General features: G+C 49.0%; 1 protein-coding gene across 1 annotated transcript in view; it reads left to right on the top strand.

Moving 5' to 3' along the window:
- frem2b (FRAS1 related extracellular matrix 2b) overlaps positions 1 to 20,000 on the top strand; it is a 55,899-nt gene that overhangs the window by 28,531 nt on the left and 7,368 nt on the right. Inside the window, exons 4-16 of the mRNA XM_035534500.2 lie at positions 1,776 to 2,006; positions 3,307 to 3,432; positions 4,463 to 4,714; positions 11,989 to 12,138; positions 13,299 to 13,508; positions 13,691 to 13,888; positions 14,205 to 14,369; positions 15,278 to 15,460; positions 15,699 to 15,829; positions 15,957 to 16,112; positions 16,508 to 16,811; positions 17,818 to 17,949; positions 18,153 to 18,484. Of these exons, the coding sequence (XP_035390393.1) occupies positions 1,776 to 2,006; positions 3,307 to 3,432; positions 4,463 to 4,714; positions 11,989 to 12,138; positions 13,299 to 13,508; positions 13,691 to 13,888; positions 14,205 to 14,369; positions 15,278 to 15,460; positions 15,699 to 15,829; positions 15,957 to 16,112; positions 16,508 to 16,811; positions 17,818 to 17,949; positions 18,153 to 18,484 (2,570 nt within the window). The remainder of the gene's footprint in view (positions 1 to 1,775; positions 2,007 to 3,306; positions 3,433 to 4,462; positions 4,715 to 11,988; positions 12,139 to 13,298; positions 13,509 to 13,690; positions 13,889 to 14,204; positions 14,370 to 15,277; positions 15,461 to 15,698; positions 15,830 to 15,956; positions 16,113 to 16,507; positions 16,812 to 17,817; positions 17,950 to 18,152; positions 18,485 to 20,000) is intronic.

Here is a 20,000-nt window from a genome sequence, read left to right as displayed (position 1 = left end):
CGGAGTGCCGGCACTGCAGCTGCTGGGTGAATTTCACCTCCACGTCATCTTTTGTTCTGTATGGATTCGAGAGAAGCCGTCTAATTCGGGGTTGGTAACGCAGAACATTTGGAAACCAATTTGATCAAAACAGTACTTGGATGGTGATTTCAGCATCTCCAGTGTAGGAAGGAGAGGGGAAAAAAGCTTCCCTCCTCAGATCTGAGTGAGACGTGGTACTGGTGTGAAAGTTTATTTTTCAGAAGTCAGAGTTGCAGTTCGAAGGTCTTAACCTCTGAAGTAAAAGGCAGGAAAAGGAAAATAAGGAAAGAGAGTGCAAGTTCCCATTTACACTTCCGTCTGGGACCTCATGGAGAGGTTTTTTTTTTCCCTGGTATGCAGCCGGGAGAGATGGGAGAAAAAGGAGCAAGTTCCTCCATCCACGCCTAGAATCTTCCGCACCTCCACTAGTAGCTCTCAGCTACACCCGCTGGGGCTGGGTATGGCTCACCTCCTCCGCCCCGATCGGAACGCGCCACGGGCAGAACCTGCTACTTGACCCTCGGAAGCTCTCCTCGTCCTCTCCCGTTGTGAAGAAGGCACAGCTTGAAAAGAGCGGTTCCCACCTCCTCGACACCTTCCCTTTGAAGGAGGACATTTTCAGGGGCTGTTGAGCTAATTTGATTTTATTCGGGCATGTGTGTGGGCAGGCTGAGGGAGGACCCATCCTCTCTCCTGCGTTTCTTCCTCCATATCAAAGCACTCCTTTCTTCCTTTGCTTCAAAGTATAAAATTGAAAGGTTTTTTTTGTTTGTTTTTTTTGGAGGGCAATTTCTCCATGTGTGCAACAACACATCAGTACGCCTCCCAAGTTCAGTTTCTGAAGTAACCCCCCCCCCGCCCTCAATTAATTTCAAACAAAATATTTCAGCAAGCACGTGTTATGAATTAGCATGAATGCATCTATTTATGTTATGCTCCGCCTGCTACTATTTTTTAAAATGTCCGCTGCGCCGTGCCTCCCCGGCTGCCAGTGAAGCCGTCTGACGGCCCTGCCGAGATGCAGCTGGCATCATGAAGCTCCTAACCCTCGGGGCACGGCGGTTCATCTCCTCTGGTCCAAGAACCTGTTTAAGAACCCAGTGCTCTCTCCCCAACATATCTCGATCATCTCCCTCTCCGGTGGAGCCCATGCTACTTTCTTTCTTCATTACTGGAGAGTTTCATCACATACATCTCCACTGGCTCCTGTCCAGTTCTCTGAGCGTTGCCACAAAAAATATGTATATTAGCAAAAGTAATGTTTAAGTTTAGGGTTTATGCCAGACAAGCAAGGCCGTTGCAGTAGAGAATGATGCTATGATAATACTCAGGACAATTTGTTATTCTTTGATATATACAATTTATTTGCTTTGTTTGGAACAGATATTGTGGTGGGGTTGAAGTCAAGAGTGAGTGCAGCTAAGACAAACCAAAACAGAGAAAAACATTACTAGTTTTTCAAGCTGATCCTCATTCCAGATTTTGGGTCAAACCCCAAGTGTTTTTAAATGGTAGGTACAGGCATATTATAAGCTGGGACAGTTGCAAAAAAAGTGGACTGTCTAACGTGTCTGGAGGACTGGGTCCTGAACCACTGATGTAGAACTGCAAGAAGCATTATTTAAGTGTAAAGTATCTCGTAACATCAGCCTGCCTCGTACCTTACTCTTTACCGCTCAAACAAGGTCAATTCTATGTGACAAGCATAGACTGACAATCGTTCCTGCTATATTCAATATTTTTTTGCCCTAAAGGTATTGGTACCAGCGATGGGACAGCAGAGAAAGACAAAGACTTCCGAGGCAAAGCCCAGAAGCAAGTACAGTTCAATCCAGGTCAGACCACGGCCACCTGGAGGGTACGGATCCTTGCTGACAACCTCTACGAGCAGTCGGAGACCTTCATGATTGTCCTGTCCGAGCCTGTGATGGGAGCGCTGGAGTTTCCACAGGCAGCCACTGTGGAGATCGTGGATCCCGGGGACGGTGAGTGAGTTGGGCGGTCCACGTCCATTCCAAGACCAGCAGCAGGTTTATCAGCAGAGATCATGGGAGGCCGATCCGTCCAAGGTTCTGTGGTGGAGGCCTTGCTCCTTTTCCGCAGATATCCGAGTACCTGCGTTATTTTACATTTGCAGTAAGAGTGCAGCATCGTTCCGCTGAAGCGCTTTGCGTGTGCGCGGATGAACCGCACCATTGCACGTGTAAATCGTTGCGGATCGTTTGATGCGTTTTAGAATATGCTGCTGCTGACTGTGGGATAGAAGCAAATGTGGTTTAATGTAGTTTAACAGCAAATGTGTCATTGGTTTGCAGTTCCTTTGAATCTGATCTTCAGTGCCACCAGCTTGATGGAGGTCGAGCAACCATGTCCTCATGGATCACACAAAAGCGCCACTATTTGTCTCAGAGCTTTTTTGTGAGGTTTTTTTTTGAGATGATGGAGATGTACCTCTTCCTTTCCTCATGTATTCGGTGGTGGAGTGTAAAGAGTTATCTGTTTACTTGAATGTGGCTTATTCCACTCGTAGTGAAAGTGATGAAAAGCACACAGACATGTAGGAAACACAGTGCCCGGACCATGTTGCAGGAGTGAAGTAGGCATTTACCACACCTATTTGCTTGCTCAAACAAATGCTTGCCCCCGGCGTCACAAGGCCAAACGGTTGCTTGCCTGTTTGAAAAGCCAAAAAAAGAAAAAACCTTTATTTTTGGCTCCAAATGAAAAATCCTCTTTAGTTTGATTACGTGCCTTATATCTTCAGCATAACCCTGGAAACTCCACTCAAAACTCTTCTCAGTCTTTGCTGAAAGCCGTAGTCATTAACGGCCTGGATGTTTCATCTCAGGGTAATTGTGTAGCAGAGAGTGGACTCTACTTCAGCATTCGAACCCCCAGTCGTTATACGCAGCCTCGAAAGCCACTGAAACTTCTGCATGTCCTTCGGTTCCTTTGTTGTTTTTCGCTTCTGCAGAAAGGGGAAAAAAAGGCTTAAAATGTTTTTTTCTTGAGGTCTCGAGGCCCATTGTAGCTGCTTCCAAAGCCTTGCACCACCAGGAGGAAAACTGGAGCAAAAGTATCCATTCATCTCCCCGTATCCATCGAAGGATGGAGCATGTTTACAAGATTTTAAGTTTAAAACCTGCAGAAAATCAGAACCAAATCCCAGGGCTCAATTCTGAACAATAGCTAACAGTCTTCTGCGAGCGTTTTAAAAGTGGCCTTTGTGCTCGCTATGGACTGTAATGTTGTGTTTTTTGTTGGTTTTGTTTTTGTCTGTTCTAGAGTCCACAGTATTCATCCCTTTGGCTACGTACTCCATTGAGGAAGACATTGGAGAGCTGCTGATTCCTGTCCGGAGGTCCGGGGATGTCAGCGAAGAGTTAATGGTCATTTGCTTCACACAACAAGGTACATGGAAAAGCTCCACCAGCTCAGGAATTCAGCTGTCCTGTCACAGATCAGTCTTCCCTGTCCTATACCTTTGTCTTAGATACAGGTGCCTGCTATACAGTATAGGCCCCACACTAATACTCCTACCTGTAATATTCCTACCTGTAATACCCCTACCTCTAATAGAACTAACACTAATACTCCTACCTCTAAAATGCCTACCTCTCAAACTCTTACCTCTAATACCCCTACCTTTAATAATCCTACTTCTAATACCCCTACACTAATACCCCTACCTCTAATACCCCTACACTAATACTCCTACCTGTAATACCCCTACTTCTAATACCACTACACTAATATCACTAATATTCCTACCTGTAATACCCCTACCTGTAATACCCCTACCTCTAATAGAACTAACACTAATACTCTTACCTCTAATACACCTACCTCTAATACCCCTACCTGTAATACCCCTATACTAATACTCCTACCTGTAATACCCCTACCTCTAATAGAACTAACACTAATACTCCTACCTCTAATACTTCTACCTCTAATACCACTACACTAATACTCCTACCTGTAATATTCCTACCTGTAATACCCCTACCTCTAATAGAACTAACACTAATACTCCTACCTCTAATACTTCTACCTCTAATACCACTACACTAATACTCCTACCTGTAATATTCCTACCTGTAATACCCCTACCTCTAATAGAACTAACAGTAATACTCTTACTTCTAATACCCCTACCCTAATACTCCTACCTGTAATACTCCTACCTCTAATAGAACTAACACTAATACTCCTACCTCTAAAACGCCTACCTCTCAAACTCTTACCTCCAATACCCCTACCTGTAATGATCCCTACCTCTAATACTCCTACCTCTAATACTCACATGCTCTAGAACTTCTTTTCGAGCTGTATCAGGGGAGTTAGATTAAACTGGAACTAACCTCCGGAGGCTGGTCGATGCCCCGGAGCAGGCCAGGCTGTCTCCGTTCGTCTCATGCCCGTCTCTTTCGTCGCACAGGCACGGCCACTGGCACCGTTCCCACCACTGTGCTGTCCTACTCGGACTACATCTCGCGGCCTGAGGAGCACGGCAGCGTGCTGCGCTTCGACAGGGGCGAGGCGGAGAAGGCGTGCCGCGTGGTGGTGATTGACGACTCCCTGTACGAGCCCGAGGAGAGCTTCAACGTCACCCTCAGTATACCCATGGGCGGCCGGCTGGGCCAGGAGTACCCCACCGCCAGGATAACCATCCTGCCCGACTCTGACGACGGTAAGAAGGATTGAAGGCTCGGCCGTATTGGCGTTGCGGCGCTTGTTTAGGCTAAGGTGCCGGTTCTGTCTTGGTCAGGCTTCCGAGCTGGTACACACTGCCAAGCCTGATGTTTTCTTGCGGGTTTAATTTGCATGTTCTCACATCGCTGCCATTTCAGACGGCAACTAGAACTGTTTTTTCTGAACATTTTTACTGTAATGAAAAATGGTAATGGTAAACAACAAGTGCTTGCACACTGCTTTCTAAACGAAACCATGGAAGGCGGAAATGAAAATACGTTTTTTTGACTGTGACCTCTGCATAATTAATCCTAAAGCTTTGCAGAAACAGAGATCAGAGGTCACACTTGCCTCTGCCATGCTGAATTCAGTTCACCATCACTGCAGCCGCTCTCTGGACTTAGAAAAGTACCCTCGGCACATTTGAAAGGAACTGGCGCTGTTTAAAACGGTTGCAGTCGTTTTTGCGTTTGCTGACTGCATTTGAAAATAAGCTCTGGCATTTGGCTCGGCAGAAAAATGAAGGGAAACGATGATGACTTGCCATCGATGATGACTCGTCAAGGAGAAACCGAAATCAGGTAGATGGGACTGTGTGTTCAATAAACATCTGGTTTACTGGTTTACACTACGGCCCCTTTCACATGTTCTGCCGGGTAATTTGCACACTGCTGGAGCTGGTATGACCCAGAGCATAGGTCCCTGTTACTTGAAAGCCAACCAGACATTCCAATAATTCTAGACAATCCACACTTGATTTGTTCCACAGTATGATGCATAAGAACTTCAGTCCGTTGCGCATCTAGACACCAGACTCTCAGGACGGTTCCCTTATTTAGTTGTTACGTTCGGAGCTCAGAACAACTCTTTCTGTCATTCCTTGCATGATGGTTGACAACTATTTGGGAAGCTATTGAAGAAATTGTTTGAGCTCAGCCTGGGAATAGGAAGGTGAGATTACAATGTTTAATTCAAACTCACGGAATTTACCGAACACCACTGCAAACCTTGAACCAATTTTCTTTCTACCCATAATTCATGAAGCGTGGAGGCAAAGAATAGAAAAGACACACCGGAGGCCAGGGTGAATATATTATTTTGTCAATAGAATAGTGGTTGCTATTCCAAAATGGTGTTTTCAACATTTTGATATTTTAGCGAGTGGCACATGTGACCCCTTGGAGACTGCACATGTTTTGCATCTGTTTTCTTTGCTTTTCCTTTTGTTAAAAAGTTACTGTTACAAGTAAAAATGTATAGGTTTATGAAATCATACTGTTGGGCAGAACTGAAGGACAATCACCCATTTAAATGAAACTGTTTAAAAGGGAATCAAAGTGGCATAAGGAAATAATTGTTGAACTAAACAGGTGGGTGTGTGTGCGTGGGTGAGTGTGCATGCGTATGTGTGAGTGTGCGTGTGAGTGCGTGCGTCTCTGTGTGCGCGTGTGTGTGTGTGTTTCTGCCTTTAAGGCCTCCCTTATCGCTCATCTGCAGGCGTAGTTCCAGGGGCTGTTCTCCATTTTATCTCCCACACGGTGCCTCTTTTGTTCAGTAACTCCTCCGGGCCTCCCGCTCACCACCCTTCGCTCACCTCCTCCCGGGTCCGCCTGACGTTCCCAGGAGACCAATCCAGTGCAGATCCGCTGCAAAGTCCTGAATCGCTTCTTTTACTTTCTGAAGAGAGATAACTGGGATGGCTGCAACTCCACCTTAAGCTCCTCCATCTAACTGCATCGATGTCCTACGTGGCTCTGGAGTGGAGTGCTCATGCCGTTTTGGACCAACTCCCGCATTACAACTGCTTTTGCAAATATCTGGCAACCTCACATGCACACTGGGCTTGCCGAAGCCGTTCCTATATGTCGGATAGCGAAGGCTCACGGCTTGCTGCGCCAAGACAGGCTTCGCCTCCTGTGTAGGAAATGAAAGTTTGTTCGGGTTAAACGGAGCCTCTCTCTGTCTGTCAGTGTCTGGAACACCCCTTCGTTTTTTTAACTGATACAGTTGTCACCCCTGGGCGGAGTTCCGTGGCAGGCCAATCACGAGGGTGGGCTTTATGGAACTCTTGGGAATGTCGCCATCAGCTCGGAATGGTACACAAATGAAAGCTTGATAAGATGCATTTGAGCAGTTAAGGGATCAAGTGACTTCAGTTAAGAGATGAAGTCATTAGGTTCATAATGCTAACAAGAATATTAGCGTGGATCATTGAGTTTAGTGTTACTTGTGTGTGTGAGTGTGGGACTGACAAAAACGTGGAAGAGGCTCTCACTAGCTCACTCCCCGGAGTATAACAGCATACACCCCAGCTACTGCACCTGCTGGCTAGATAAAAACAACGAACCAAGATAAATGCTTTACAAAATATGACTATAAAACATATATTTATACATTTAAAAATTGGTTGAATTCACTTTGGTTCAGCTCTCAAACATGGCAGTCATTGTTTTGTCTCTTTTGGTAAGTAGCTTTTACATAAATAAGTAAATACATTCAGTAAAACCATGTTTTGATCTAGACGTGACACTGAGTTAAAACTTTTGGACATGGATGTACACGAAGACGGTGTTGTGATCTAAGTTTAATTCCTTTGTAGCAAATCTCTCTGGACCAAACATGAATAAATAATATATTGGCTCACGTTTATTTAGATATTCGTCTAAATAAGATGTTCCATCCTTTTCACATGTACTCCTGTCTAAATCAGTCTCTACTGGGAGATTAAAATTAATTTTTGTTTGTTTGTAGACCTGGCACAGAAAACCTTATGTACTGAAGCTATTAAAAAGCTATCAATCACATTTACACTGGGCCTTATTGTAACAGAGAAATAGAATGGATCATTTTGTTATGCTTTGTCGAAGTGTCCTCTTTTTTAATTTTGTTGTCGTGCGTTTCTGTTTCTGAGAAAGTCGGGGTATATTTTCAGCTTTAAGAATCCCTGAAGGTTTTTAGTGCCAGATGAAGCAGCAGAATTGAGCAGAAGGTGTTCGGCTTTCATCTGCCGCAGCAGTGTCCTCGCGCAGGCGGAAGGCGCGTGTTTGCTATCCGCTGGCGTCTCGCTCGGATGACTTTGTCTGGAATGAATGCGCGGGGCCGGGAAGAGACCCGCTTGTGCGGGGACGCTCTTTGTCTGCGCTTTCGTTGTCGTCTTCTTTTTTCAGTCGTGACTCTTGACTGGCCCGATGCCGAGCCGGGGACAAAGACCGAGAGAGGGAGGGAGAGAACGAAAGCCGTGCGCGTGAAGCTCAACCGAAACCTGATCGCCTGTTTTTCTGACTTAACCAAACGCACGTGGGCTTGTTAGGCCATCATCTCCCGGAAGCATGGATGGAGTCCAGTCCTTAGGGTTCGGCTACAGCATGCACTGCTGACAGTGCGATGTGTCGGTCTCAGACGAAAGAAAATCATGTTAAAATTATAATAATAATCATATTGTTATTTTTTATTATTCTAACCGTTGCATTGGCTCAGACCTCAGTTATCCATACTTTGCACACACGCACACATACGCGAACTTGGACACATACACGCGTGCACGCGTATGCACACACACACGCACATACATACGACTGCTGTGTCATCATTACATTCTGTTATTTCGCACACAGGAATAGTCAGAAGAGCAGAAATAGTCCTGTACTGACAGACAATCTGTGATCCAGCATGGGGGAGTATGGAGGAAACATGCCCCCTCACGCTGGCATAATTACCCACGCCGACGCTGGGACCCGTACTTGTACCTGGCAAAAAGCAGCGCGCAGGGTACGGAAGCTGTAGAACACAGCTCGCAGCCGAGGACGGGACATGCTAGCAGGACGTCCCATGTCAGTCAGCAGTCAGCGGTAACGTGGCGAGATTACAGGGCGGCTCGGGGCCCCAAGCGCACGTCCGTGGTGATGGGAAAGGAGCCGGAACAGGAGGAGAAGTCTCCAGCCTGTCATTAGCGCTTCCACCCTCCGAGACGTTCCCACGGAGCCCGGGAGGGAGGAAGCAGGTGTTCGCTAGCTGCACTTCTAACCTCTTCTCAAAGAACCGGCACACTTGCACCATGGCATTGAAATTGTTAGAACTTACCGATGTGGGGTCATATCAGTGCAAAGGCGCGCGCCTCGGTAAAGGTACGGCTCAGCTACGTGATGGATGAGCCGTCTGGCGGGTCAGTTTTTGAGTCATCCAGCACGGGTGGGTCACACTGCACACCGCTCACTGATGGGCTGCCCTTCTTTAATGAGGCCATCGAGGTTGTGGCCTCCTGGTATTTGTCGACATGGAACTTCACGGATAAAGTTCGTGTCAGTTTGTAGTAAGTACGGTTCTTTAACTTGTGCTATATTAATAACAAATGTGAAAATGTAACGTCACACAAAGTTACACTGTTATCCCTGAGACAGCGTCGTGGATCACTAAGTAAACAGCCCCTCGTTGCCGGGTCCCTTTCATCGCACAGGGACCTTTCCACCTTTCGTCATCAGCGTGCGTCTCACCTCCGCCGCACGCTGCGGCCACTTCCGACCTAAAGCGATCGGCTCGGTGGTGCAAACGCACGCTCGTGCATACCATGTTTTTTTCCTGCTTCGTTACAGCCCCTGAGACGAAGCCGTCGCTCGGCGGGAACGTGTACGGAAAGTTAGCAAGTGTGAATGCACAGCACCGTGCAATCCTGCACTCTCTGCCAAATCCTGCCCCTGCACCACACACACACACCCTCCCCCCCCCCCCCCCCCACACACACACACACACCCCCACCCACCCACCCCACACCACCCCACACCACCATCACAACACCATCACACCTCCCCTGCCTCCCCTTCGTCTCGGAAATGAATGAAGAAGCTGAAATCTCCCTGGCATGTTTCTCTTGTTTCTCAAGTTGGTTTTTTTTGTTTTGTTTTTTTGTTTTTTTTTAATCAGACTTCATTCCAAAGTGGTGAAGCATGGTGAGGGGGTTGGAAATGTTGGAGGGGGGTCTGGCTCTCATCTCTGGCACTCTCTGAGAAACAGATCAACTGTAGGCAAGCGTTGCTTGTGAGAGCGTGGGGGCGGGACCCCGTCGCCAGTCCAACATGCAGCGCGCAGCGCACGGCAAGACCCAAAACTGAACACCGAGGAGCCGAGGGGTTTTACACGCTCCTAAATCATTCCTGATGTGGTCACGGCTACCTTCAGACTCAACAAGGCCCCTCTGTTGTGAAGAAGCGTCCAGAGTTTGCGATGCCAGAATAACACTCAGAGACGTCGGGAAATCTTGGCGCGTCGGTCGGGATGCAAGTGGCGCAGTGGGGCACATCGGTTAAACCTGCGTTTACAGGTGTGAAGCGCTTCGAGGTGTACAAACCGCGAGGCACAAACCGCCAGGCTGGGATGCCGAGCTGACGTGATTATTCATGCTGTCAGTTTAAACTTTTTCAGTGCCTAGTAAAAGAATTACACACTTCGTGGGTCTTACTGTAAGTAACTCTATTGAAGCAAAAATGGGTTCAGTAATGAGCTGGTATCCTTGAACTGGCTCCATGGCCACCACACACACACACTTTATCATCTCACTAGGGATTAAACTACAGAAAAGGATACAAATCAGGCACATTTTTCAGTTTTCATAGTAAAGCTCGTTTTGCTGTTTAAACACAGCCCTCATTGTATCATGATTAGGGTTTAATATTAAACGTGGTATTACTCATACGCCAATACCACAAAAGCCTCAACAGATCCCTGTAAGGAGACCCAATCTCCCGAAGATCTCATACGGCTTATAATGAGTGAGGGTGAATTCGTTGGGCTTCATTCAGATGTGTTCTTTGAAGAAGCGGCCACTGCGCCGTGGCCGCGTGCCAGGCGGGTAAGCCAATACGAGGGAGGGCAAGATTGAGCGCCAGGCCCGAGAGAGGAGGGCCGACCGGGCGCGCAGGTCAACTCTCTCTCGGCGGGCCGTATCGCTTTGAAACAAATGCTGTTTGCCTCCTATGTGAATTAACCTCATCTGATTAGGGGAATTGTAGGACACACACACACACGCACACATGCTTGTCCATGGAACTTTTTGCTACCAAGACAATCAGTAGTGATTAGCCGCCAAACCTAAGCTCTCCCCCGGGCCACAGGGTTGGATCGTGCAAATGCGATAGAAGTTGTTTGCCCCTCGCGCAAGTCTGTCACCTGAACAGAGGGAGAATGGGGTTTGAGATCAACACCCTACCCTACAGCGTTCTCACTGTAACATAATTGTCACCACAAGGACAATTTTGTACTAGTTTGCACCAACAGCTACAAGCCTCAAGGCCTTGCCTGAGGATATATTTGCCATGGGTGTCAGATTTTACGCACCTTGCAAAAATGAAAGCTAATTCTCACCTCAAGGTAATTTCTGAACTTTTTTGCTGTCGTTTAGAAGCCGATCATTGAAAGTGGTGAGAAGGCTAGAGCAGCGTACGAGGTACTTTTAAGAAATCACGTCTGCCGCTGTACAAGCGCCGGTATGTTTAGACGCACGAACCTAAAAAGAAACGCTCTCGCATTGGAGATGTGATTTGCAGATGTAATTCGGGCTTCTGAAGCAGGGTTGGTTGAGTTCACCTGTGACGAGTTTATCGTATGCACTAAAAAAAATCTGGGTCCGGAATAGGGGCTGATGGGCTCGGACCGTGTCAGAACATGCCGACCTGTTCCCCGCCTCGAGCCTCGGCGCCCAAGCACAGGAACTCACAACTTGGCAGTGGGGAAAATAGAATTGGACCCTCGAGCTTTTCCAGTGTCAGAGCACCGAGCAGAACTGGGTCTTTTAAGGGCGTACATCAGAAGAGAGTTAGGGATGTAGCTTCCACTGTACATCCTCTGGCTGCAAAATCATTGTACATTATATTTACATTTACATATTTATATTTACAGAAAGGCACGTCCAAAGCACCGTACACATGTATTAACATGCCACTGCAGGAGCGGTATATCATGCATCTTCTGGGGTTGCCCTCTAGCTCCACCTTTTCCACTTTGTGTCATCTAGTTCAGAGCTTTTCAGGAAAAAGAGTTTTTTCTTTTGTGTGTTCGACGATCCTAATTCAAACTTTGTAACCCCGACATCAGACGGCCTTTGAAGTTTTTTTGTCATTCCCGATCGTGTGTTGTTCATATGCTAACCCTTTGTAGACTATGCGGTATGCGGTGTGTCTTTCACTCATTTCCGCTGCGACTGGAATGTCGGGGTCACTGATTCCGGTGGGGGTTACCGGTGACGTGGCTGACCCGTCTCTGCCTGGCTGCTTTCCCAAACAGCGCCCGTGTTCTATTTCGGAGAGTCGGAGTACCACGTAGACGAGAGCGACGGGTACGTTGAGATTCGGGTTTGGAGGATGGGCACAGACCTCTACAAGACGGGCACGGTTACGGTGCGCTCCCGAAAGGCCGACCCCGTCTCCGCTGAAGGTACGTGACCAACGCATCCGTCGAGGCCTCTCACTGGTAACCTTAAGTTTAGAAGTCATGCGTGGATCTGGTTCAATGTTTTCTGTGTAGATAAACAGAAATGGGGAGTACTACTCGCGTCTTTCTCTCCGAGCCTGGAGGTAAAAGTGCTTTTACGCAGATAAGACGGAGATGCACGCAGAGAACACCGGCGTGTGCCGAGACCGTAACACATACAAACACTAAAAAGGTGCTCTTTGGGCGAGGAGGGGGGTTTGTGCCGCTATAGCGCATTAGCCCCCCATTTGAGTGAAGCCAGGATTATGAATACAAATCAGGACTCTCACACGAAGAGCTTTTGAAGTATTTAAATTCAAACTGCCTGGGCAGGTCCCTCCCTCCTCCCTCTCGCCTTCGCTGGGCGTCTTTCACCGCGCGTGTCCGGTGTCGGGCTTCTCTCCCTCGGTCCGCATGCGCTGCATTGTCAGACGCAGTCAGCAGGTCCGGTGGGGCGTACGAGGACCAGAGGCAGTAGAACGTGCACCACCGACAATATGAGCCTCAAACGCTGGACAAATGACTAACCCCACCACGTCAGTGCATCGGTGTCACATATCGGGAGCAAAACGCATAACCTCCTGCTTGTGCAGAAGACCAAAATAGGAGTCTTTTTAAAAAAAAAAATTTTGCGAGGCATTAATTTCCTTTTTATGCAATTTATGAATTGATGACTGCATTCTGTAATTTACCGCTGCATAGTTTAAAAGGCCAGACAGGCTATCAGTGCAAATGGCTTCTAAAAACTGCAGATGACAACATTAGAGGAGCTGACATCTGGGATTAACACAGGCGAGCGTCGGTATGCAACATCTGAGATCAACAGTGCACTGAGTTTTAGTCTCTGAAGCAGCAACCTGTCAGCCCAGAATGAAACCTGTGTACCATTTTGGTTTAATTATCACTCTGTTAACTTCCAGAGCTGTGCAATGCTGCGAGGATAGCGGACAATGTATATGTAAAGACAACTGTGTTTTTAAAAAAAAAGTAAAAAGTAAATCACGTAAATCTTGTTTCTGTCTGTTTTTTTAGAGGTGCAGTGTTAATTTTTTAGTCATGAACAAAACAATGCTGAGTAATCGTAGTCTGAAGGCCTGATGTTAGGGTGTGAACTTTTGCCCCAGCTGGAGTGGACTATGTGGGGATCAGCAAGAGCCTCGCCTTCGCCCCGGGGGTCACCATGCAGACGTTCCGAGTGGCCATCCTGGACGACCTGGGCCAGCCTGTGCTGGAGGGCCTGGAGAGGTTCGAGCTGGTCCTTCGCATGCCCATGAACGGAAGCGTGGGTGAGCCGGGCAGAGCCATCGTCTTCATCAACGACTCGGTCTCGGACTGTGAGTTAACAGGAAGTAATCGCCAGTCAACAGGAAGCAACCCGAAACATCAGTGAAGAGGGATTAATTGTGTTTAGTGCAGTACCATGAAGGGCCATTTCTCTGTGTGTGTGTGTGTCTGTGTGTGAGCCAGCGCAAGCTCACCTGTGCGAATAATTCCCGTCATCTCCGTTACCCCCCAGTGCCGAAGGTGCAGTTCCGCGATGCAGCGTACGTGGGCAACGAGGGCGACGGGACGATTACGGCGGTGGTGTATCGCAGTGGGGACCTTCGCTACCGCTCCAGCGTACGCTGTTACAGCCGTCAGGGGTCAGCCCAGGTCATGATGGACTTCCACGAGCGGCCCAACACAGACGGCTCTCTCATCACCTTCCTGCCTGGTCAGCCTACGCAGCCTTCACCTCCCCTCACCTCCCTTTACCTCCCTTCACCTCCCCTCACCTCCCTCACCTCCCACCTCAGTGGTCTGGGACAAACCCCGTAGCAAACGGACCTGGATTGGTTTTGCCGTGATTTGTTTGTTTGTTTGTTTTCTCCTGTGACAAACATCTGCAGTCAGATCCTATCAGATGCTGACTCAGGATATGTGAAGATTTCAAACGTTTAAAGCTTTTGTTTTGATTTAAAAATGGCAACTAATTGGTAAATGAATGTGTGCATGCATGTGCATATGTGTGTCTGTTTGTGCGTGTACAGGCGACGTGGAGAAACCCTGCACTCTCGTGCTCGTGGATGACACGGAGCACGAGGAGGTGGAGGAGCTAAGGCTGGTACTGGGGAGCCACAGGAGCGACTCCCCATTCGGGGCGTCCGTAGGAGCACAGAACGAGACGCTCGTCAGGATACAGGACGCCGCCGACAGTAAGCCCTGTGTGACCTGTGTGTACACAACTGCTCACATCCAGCGCATGTTCACACTGGATTCACTTCACAGCTCCCTGCTGCACTTATCTCAGGAAGATCAGACAGATCAGGCATCCATCCATCCATTAAGACGCTCAGGCGCTGGTTAAAAACGTCAATTCTGTTCTTACACCGAGGATTGTTGAAGATATGTCTGAAGATACAGACAGCTTCCCAATCACATCCTTCGCGCTGCCCGGAGTCTCTGAGTCCTGTCAGGCGTATGCCATGTATAGCCTGTAACAGGGGAGTAGTGTTCTGACAGTTTTCATGATCATTGTGATGGCTTCAGTTTTTCTGCAGTTAAGCGAACGCCCTCAGAGGCAGAGTTACATAAAGACCCGCTACCTGTTCAGAAATTCGTAATTCCTGATGCAGCTGGAAGAGCCCGTGGCTGTAAATTCTCTTGTTTGCCAGAGATATTGGAGTGCAGGTTGTGGGCGGGAATGACACAAGATAGTGCGTGAATGTAAACAGAGGTTTATCACAGTTTTTAGGCCCTATCCGGCTGCTGGGTTCTCCCACTGTCTAGTCCCACCTCCTGTACATGTGCAGGTGGAATACATTATGGGGAGAGATGTAGGGAGATGTCAAAATGTATAACACAGACATGGCACTATAGCGTCCCTCAAACACCAGACTACATTCAGCAAAACAAATGTAAACAGGCAGTACAAATGTAAACAGAGGTAGAGATGAATAAACCAGTCAGTCGTGCTGTGCCCTGCAAGGTGAGACTAGAATTAAGCAGTATGGTTTAGACGGAGGATTGTTTCAGCAAGGACGGGTCTGGAGAGGGGAGACGCGAGCGTGTGGGTGACGAACACCCGTGTTTTCTCAAACGTACACCCTCATCTGTCCCTCAGAGCCAGTCATCAGGTTCGGGGCGACTAAGTTCAGTGTGAGAGAGCCCACCGAGTCTGGCCAGGTCTCTGTGGTCACAGTGCCCGTGCAGAGGGTGGGTGACATCTCCAAGGTGTCGGTGGTGCGTGTGCACACCAAAGATGGCTCGGCGGCCTCCGGAGAGGACTACCACCCCGTGTCGGAAGGTGAGTGTTCTCGTACTTTTTCTCAAGTCTTGGCTCATTAGCAGGCGGTTCGCGGCCCAGTGGTGAACGCTGTCGCCTCTCGCCAAGCCCCGCACTGAATTTTTTAAAAGGTTAAACTGACAGCCGGGCATAATTGTGACGGATTGCACGTGGCTCGGCGGACGGACAGCGTTATCGCGGAATTAAAATGCACTGGCGATGGGAGTTGGCGTTGTGACCCTACCTTCTGACTCCGCAGACGTCGTGTTCAGAGTGGGGGAGACGGAGCATGCGGTGGAGATCGAGATTCTGTACGACGGCGTGCGCGAGATGAGGGAGGCGTTCACCGTCCACCTGAAGCCCGACGAGAACATGGTGGCTGAGATCCAGGTGCTCGTGGTGCCCTCCGCAAATTTCAAATGCATTTTCGGCACGGTGTAGCAAAGAGGATCTCCGCCCGGTGTCGCCCCTCCGGTCCGGAGTCGCGCATGTGACAACGCTCCTTGCTCTCCCGCAGGTGACCAAAGCCATTGTCTACATCGAGGAGGGGAACAGCATGGCCGACGTGACCTTTCCCGCGGTGCCCGTGGTCGTGTCCCTCATGCAGTACGACGACACCGCGGACACCCGGACCGGTCGGCCGGCGGCCGGCTACCCGCTCATCTGCGTCACGGTACGTATCGGTCATGCTCTGGTGACGTGGACCTGAGCTTCCACGAGGTTTTTATTGTCGAGGACGTGCCACACCAGGAGATCTTGCGGTAATCTTTTGGAAAACTGCCCCTGGTCCCTTATTCCAGAAAGTTAGTTTTGGAGAATTCGTTTTCCTCCTCAAAGCTGGCATACGTTTTTGGCTACTAAAACGTTATTCGAACAGTCATATGTTGCCAACGGTATTTGAGCACTGTATGAGTTCTGTAGTGTCAGTGTGGAGAAACGGTACCAGACGATAGTTGTTCAGTCAACCCTTCCGTGAAGTCGAGTGTGTCACATAAACCTTCGTGGCCCCGACGTGCCACCTCCCCAACGTGCTCAGGACCATCCCTGCTTTCTTGTCTTCTCCTGTAGGCCTGCAGCTCCAAGTACCCGACCTTCGAGCGCACAGGCCCCATCTGCGCCAGCGAGCAGATCAACAACACGCTGACGCGTTACCGCTGGCTCGTGAGTGCCCCCGCGGGGCCGGACGGCGTCACCAGCCCCATGAGGGAGTTGGACTTCGACACTTTCTTCACCTCGTCCAAAAGCATCACCCTGGACTCCATATACTTCCAGGCGGGCTCGCGGGTGCAGTGTGCCGCCCGGGCCGTGAACGCCAACGGGGATGAGGGGCTGGAACTCAGCAGCCACGTCGTCTCCATCAGCCTGGAGGAGGGTGGGTGGACTAGACACACGTGCGCGCGCACACACAGACGCACACACAGATGGGCGCACGCACACGCACACACAGACACAGACGCGCGTAGAGACACACACACAGACACGCGTACAGGCACACGCCCACGGGCACACACACGTGGTCACACTCGCACGGGCACACACACAGACACAGACGCATGGGTGCCGGGGCACACACGGACGTGCGCATGCACACAAATCACACACACATTCACATGAACAAAGACAAACGCACATGCGCACAGAGTCACACACACACACTCACGGTCACACTCACCAGGCAGACACACAGACACATCCGTGCATGCACGCATAGTCAAACACATGTGAACACACATGCGCACACGTCACACATATGCACGCGTGTAGTGCTTATGGGATGTTGGGATTTGGGCACATACACATATTTTATATGTAATAAGACATTTCTAAGTCCATAACCAAAAGCAATATGATCCTCCCAGTTTTAAATTGGCACATTTGGCTTTTGAAAAAAAACTAAACTATTTATCATGTCAGGACCATTTTGCTGGTGCTATCACGAAGGTTTTACCCAGGGTTCCCTACAGGTCCAGAACATTTTGTCCTGAAAGTGTACAGAAAAGCAAAGCACATGCACTTTCCGATGGGAATAAGTTTCAGTAGAATCACTGTAAACAGCACGGCGAAGAGTGTTAAACTCCCACAAACACGTCAAGCCGGGTTTCCGGAGCCCAGTCAGAGTGCTTTATAGCGTCAGTGGGGGTGCGTCCGTCAGTCTGGGAACAGGGCCGAAACGGAGGCTTCCACTGGCACTCTGTTCACCCCAATACCCCAGCGCTATGACTGTAACGCAGGTCTTAGAACGCGCGCTGGCTATGAGGGACGCATAGAGCAGCTTTGATAACCGAACCGGCGGTGGTGCTCAGGCCAAGTTGAATCCTTGGCACCGCCTGCTCTCAGGACCCTCGGTTGAGCCTGTGTTGTGTTGTGTGCTTGCGTAGGTTTGTGCCAGCCCCGCGTCCTGGGCACAGTGGGCGCTGAGCCATTCTCTGCCAAGCTGCGCTACACTGGGCCAGACGACTCCCATCACCCCAACCTCATCAAACTGACCGTCACCATGCCCCACATAGACGGTAAGGAAATCCGCCCAGAGCTACAAGACTTCAAGTTTCAAGACAAGTGAAACTTATAGACAAATTACAACTTATACAAGTTTCCGATTCTGTGTTACAAATGAATGTTCAAGTGTTTTCTTGCATCCGAGGTGGTTTTCTATATATATCGTCGTTGCGGTGTGAGAATGGCCTTTGGTCTCTCCGGCATGCTGCTCTTGCAGGGATGCTGCCGGTGGTGTCCACACACCCTCTCTCCAACTTCGAGCTGACCCTGAGTCCGGACGGGTCACGCGTGGCCACCCACCGCTGCTCCAACTTGCTGGACGCGGCGGAGGTGCGCACCAGGCACGGCTTCGTCACCGGGGCGACGCACCACCCGGAGGCTGCTGGCGGCGCCGCGCCGTACCAGTACAGCGCCGCTCTGCGGGGGCGGAGCACGCTGCGCTTCTACCAGAACCTCCACCTGGAGGCATGCACATGGGTGTTCATCAGCTACTACGACATGTCTGAGCTGCTGAGCGACTGCGGAGGGACCATCGGCACAGACGGGCAGGTGGGCAAGAGCGTGGGGAGGAGGGGGTAGGGGGCGTCCAGTGTCCTTGGCGCGGTCAACACGTCCATCAAAGGCGTGGCCAGTCAGAGCAAAGCTGTGGAGTCGTTTGTAACCTTCTGAGCTAAAGAGATTTTTAAAAAAAAACAGTTTGCTTGTCTTCTGTTGACTCCACCCAAGCGTCCCAAGTGTCTCGTGCCGTAAGTCAAGAATGTCGGAGAATGTCAATAGCTTTAAACTTTTACTGTTCCCGTGCTGGTTAAAGCCGTCTCTCTTTGTCCTCGTGCATTCAGAGTGAGCGTCCACACAAAGCTTGAGACTTTGTAAGCAGCCTAACAGAGACTCTCCTCTCACAGGGGCCGCAACGTTGAGCCATAAAATCCTTTCTGAAAGTTATCGGCAGGCGGGTTATATGCCTCTCTCCGCTCTGTTTGCGTTTCCCTCCTTCCCCTTTAAAACACGTGGATCTTCGTGAACCTTTCCGAGGTCGGCACAGCCAGCACCTTCTCGGCAAACATTCTGTCGACCTGTTATTTGACCGGAGCAAAGGTCACTCTGCCCCCGCCTGTGCCGCCACTCGTGGTGGGTGAAAACTCAAGCCAGGACCGTAGTCGGGCCTTTGCCGTCTGACCCCTCATCTCTGCCGTCTTTAATTTCTTGGCTGTCCCCTGTCCGCGCCAGACTGTGCCCGCGCCAGGTCACCTTTGACCTCACCATGGAAACAGGTTCTAATCACTCTTTCTGACGCTAATTAACTGAAGGAGACAGGAATCATAAAAGGAGCGGATGAGGTCAAAGTGCAGGTTGTGCTAGCGTGAACCTCGTGATACGCCCAATAACGACACCCACACGTTTAAAGAAAAAAAGTCCCTCCCTCCTGCAGTGTGGCACGGGCTGGGATGTTTCCAGACAGGGCGGCACACTCAGTAAGGCTAAAATGTCGTGTTGCACTCTGCCACTGTTCCTAATTTTTCAGCTGCACTTTCAACTTCTTAGATTTTTGTTTTTGGGGATTAATATAAATAATAAGGAATGTGGGAATAAATTGGGCTATTGGGTAATATTTTACTAATTTGTTCTGGGCAACTGCAGTTATTCCCATAATTGCAGGTAACATATTTACCTTATAACTGAAAGGAAATTTTAAATGATGTGTTTCCTGGTTCTGCCAAAACCTTGATGATGCTGCCATCTAGTGGTGAATTCTTTTTTTTAATTATTATTTTTTTAAAGCGAACCTGTTTACTTGTAAAATTATGCCAACAAATATCCATTATGGAAAATGTATAGAATAAAGATTCATCTTCAAGTAGTTTTAGCTTGCAAATATCCAGTGATGAAATCTTGCTGTTTTGATACAAAGTTTAAACTCGTGAAACCCCATTTTTCAAAAGCTGCTCTACTCTATTCCCACGTTTTTTAGTGAGATTTGCATTTAAATTAGAAACATACAGCACAGAACTGTTTATCCTAAACGATGTTCAGAGCTCAGCCCAGTGCGGTAGCAAACACGGCCAGA

This window comes from Electrophorus electricus, chromosome 17 (genome assembly GCF_041902795.1).
Source record: "Electrophorus electricus isolate QZ-2024a chromosome 17, ASM4190279v1, whole genome shotgun sequence".
NCBI classification, from domain to species: domain Eukaryota; kingdom Metazoa; phylum Chordata; class Actinopteri; order Gymnotiformes; family Gymnotidae; genus Electrophorus; species Electrophorus electricus.
This window is presented reverse-complemented; position numbering and strand designations above follow the sequence as displayed.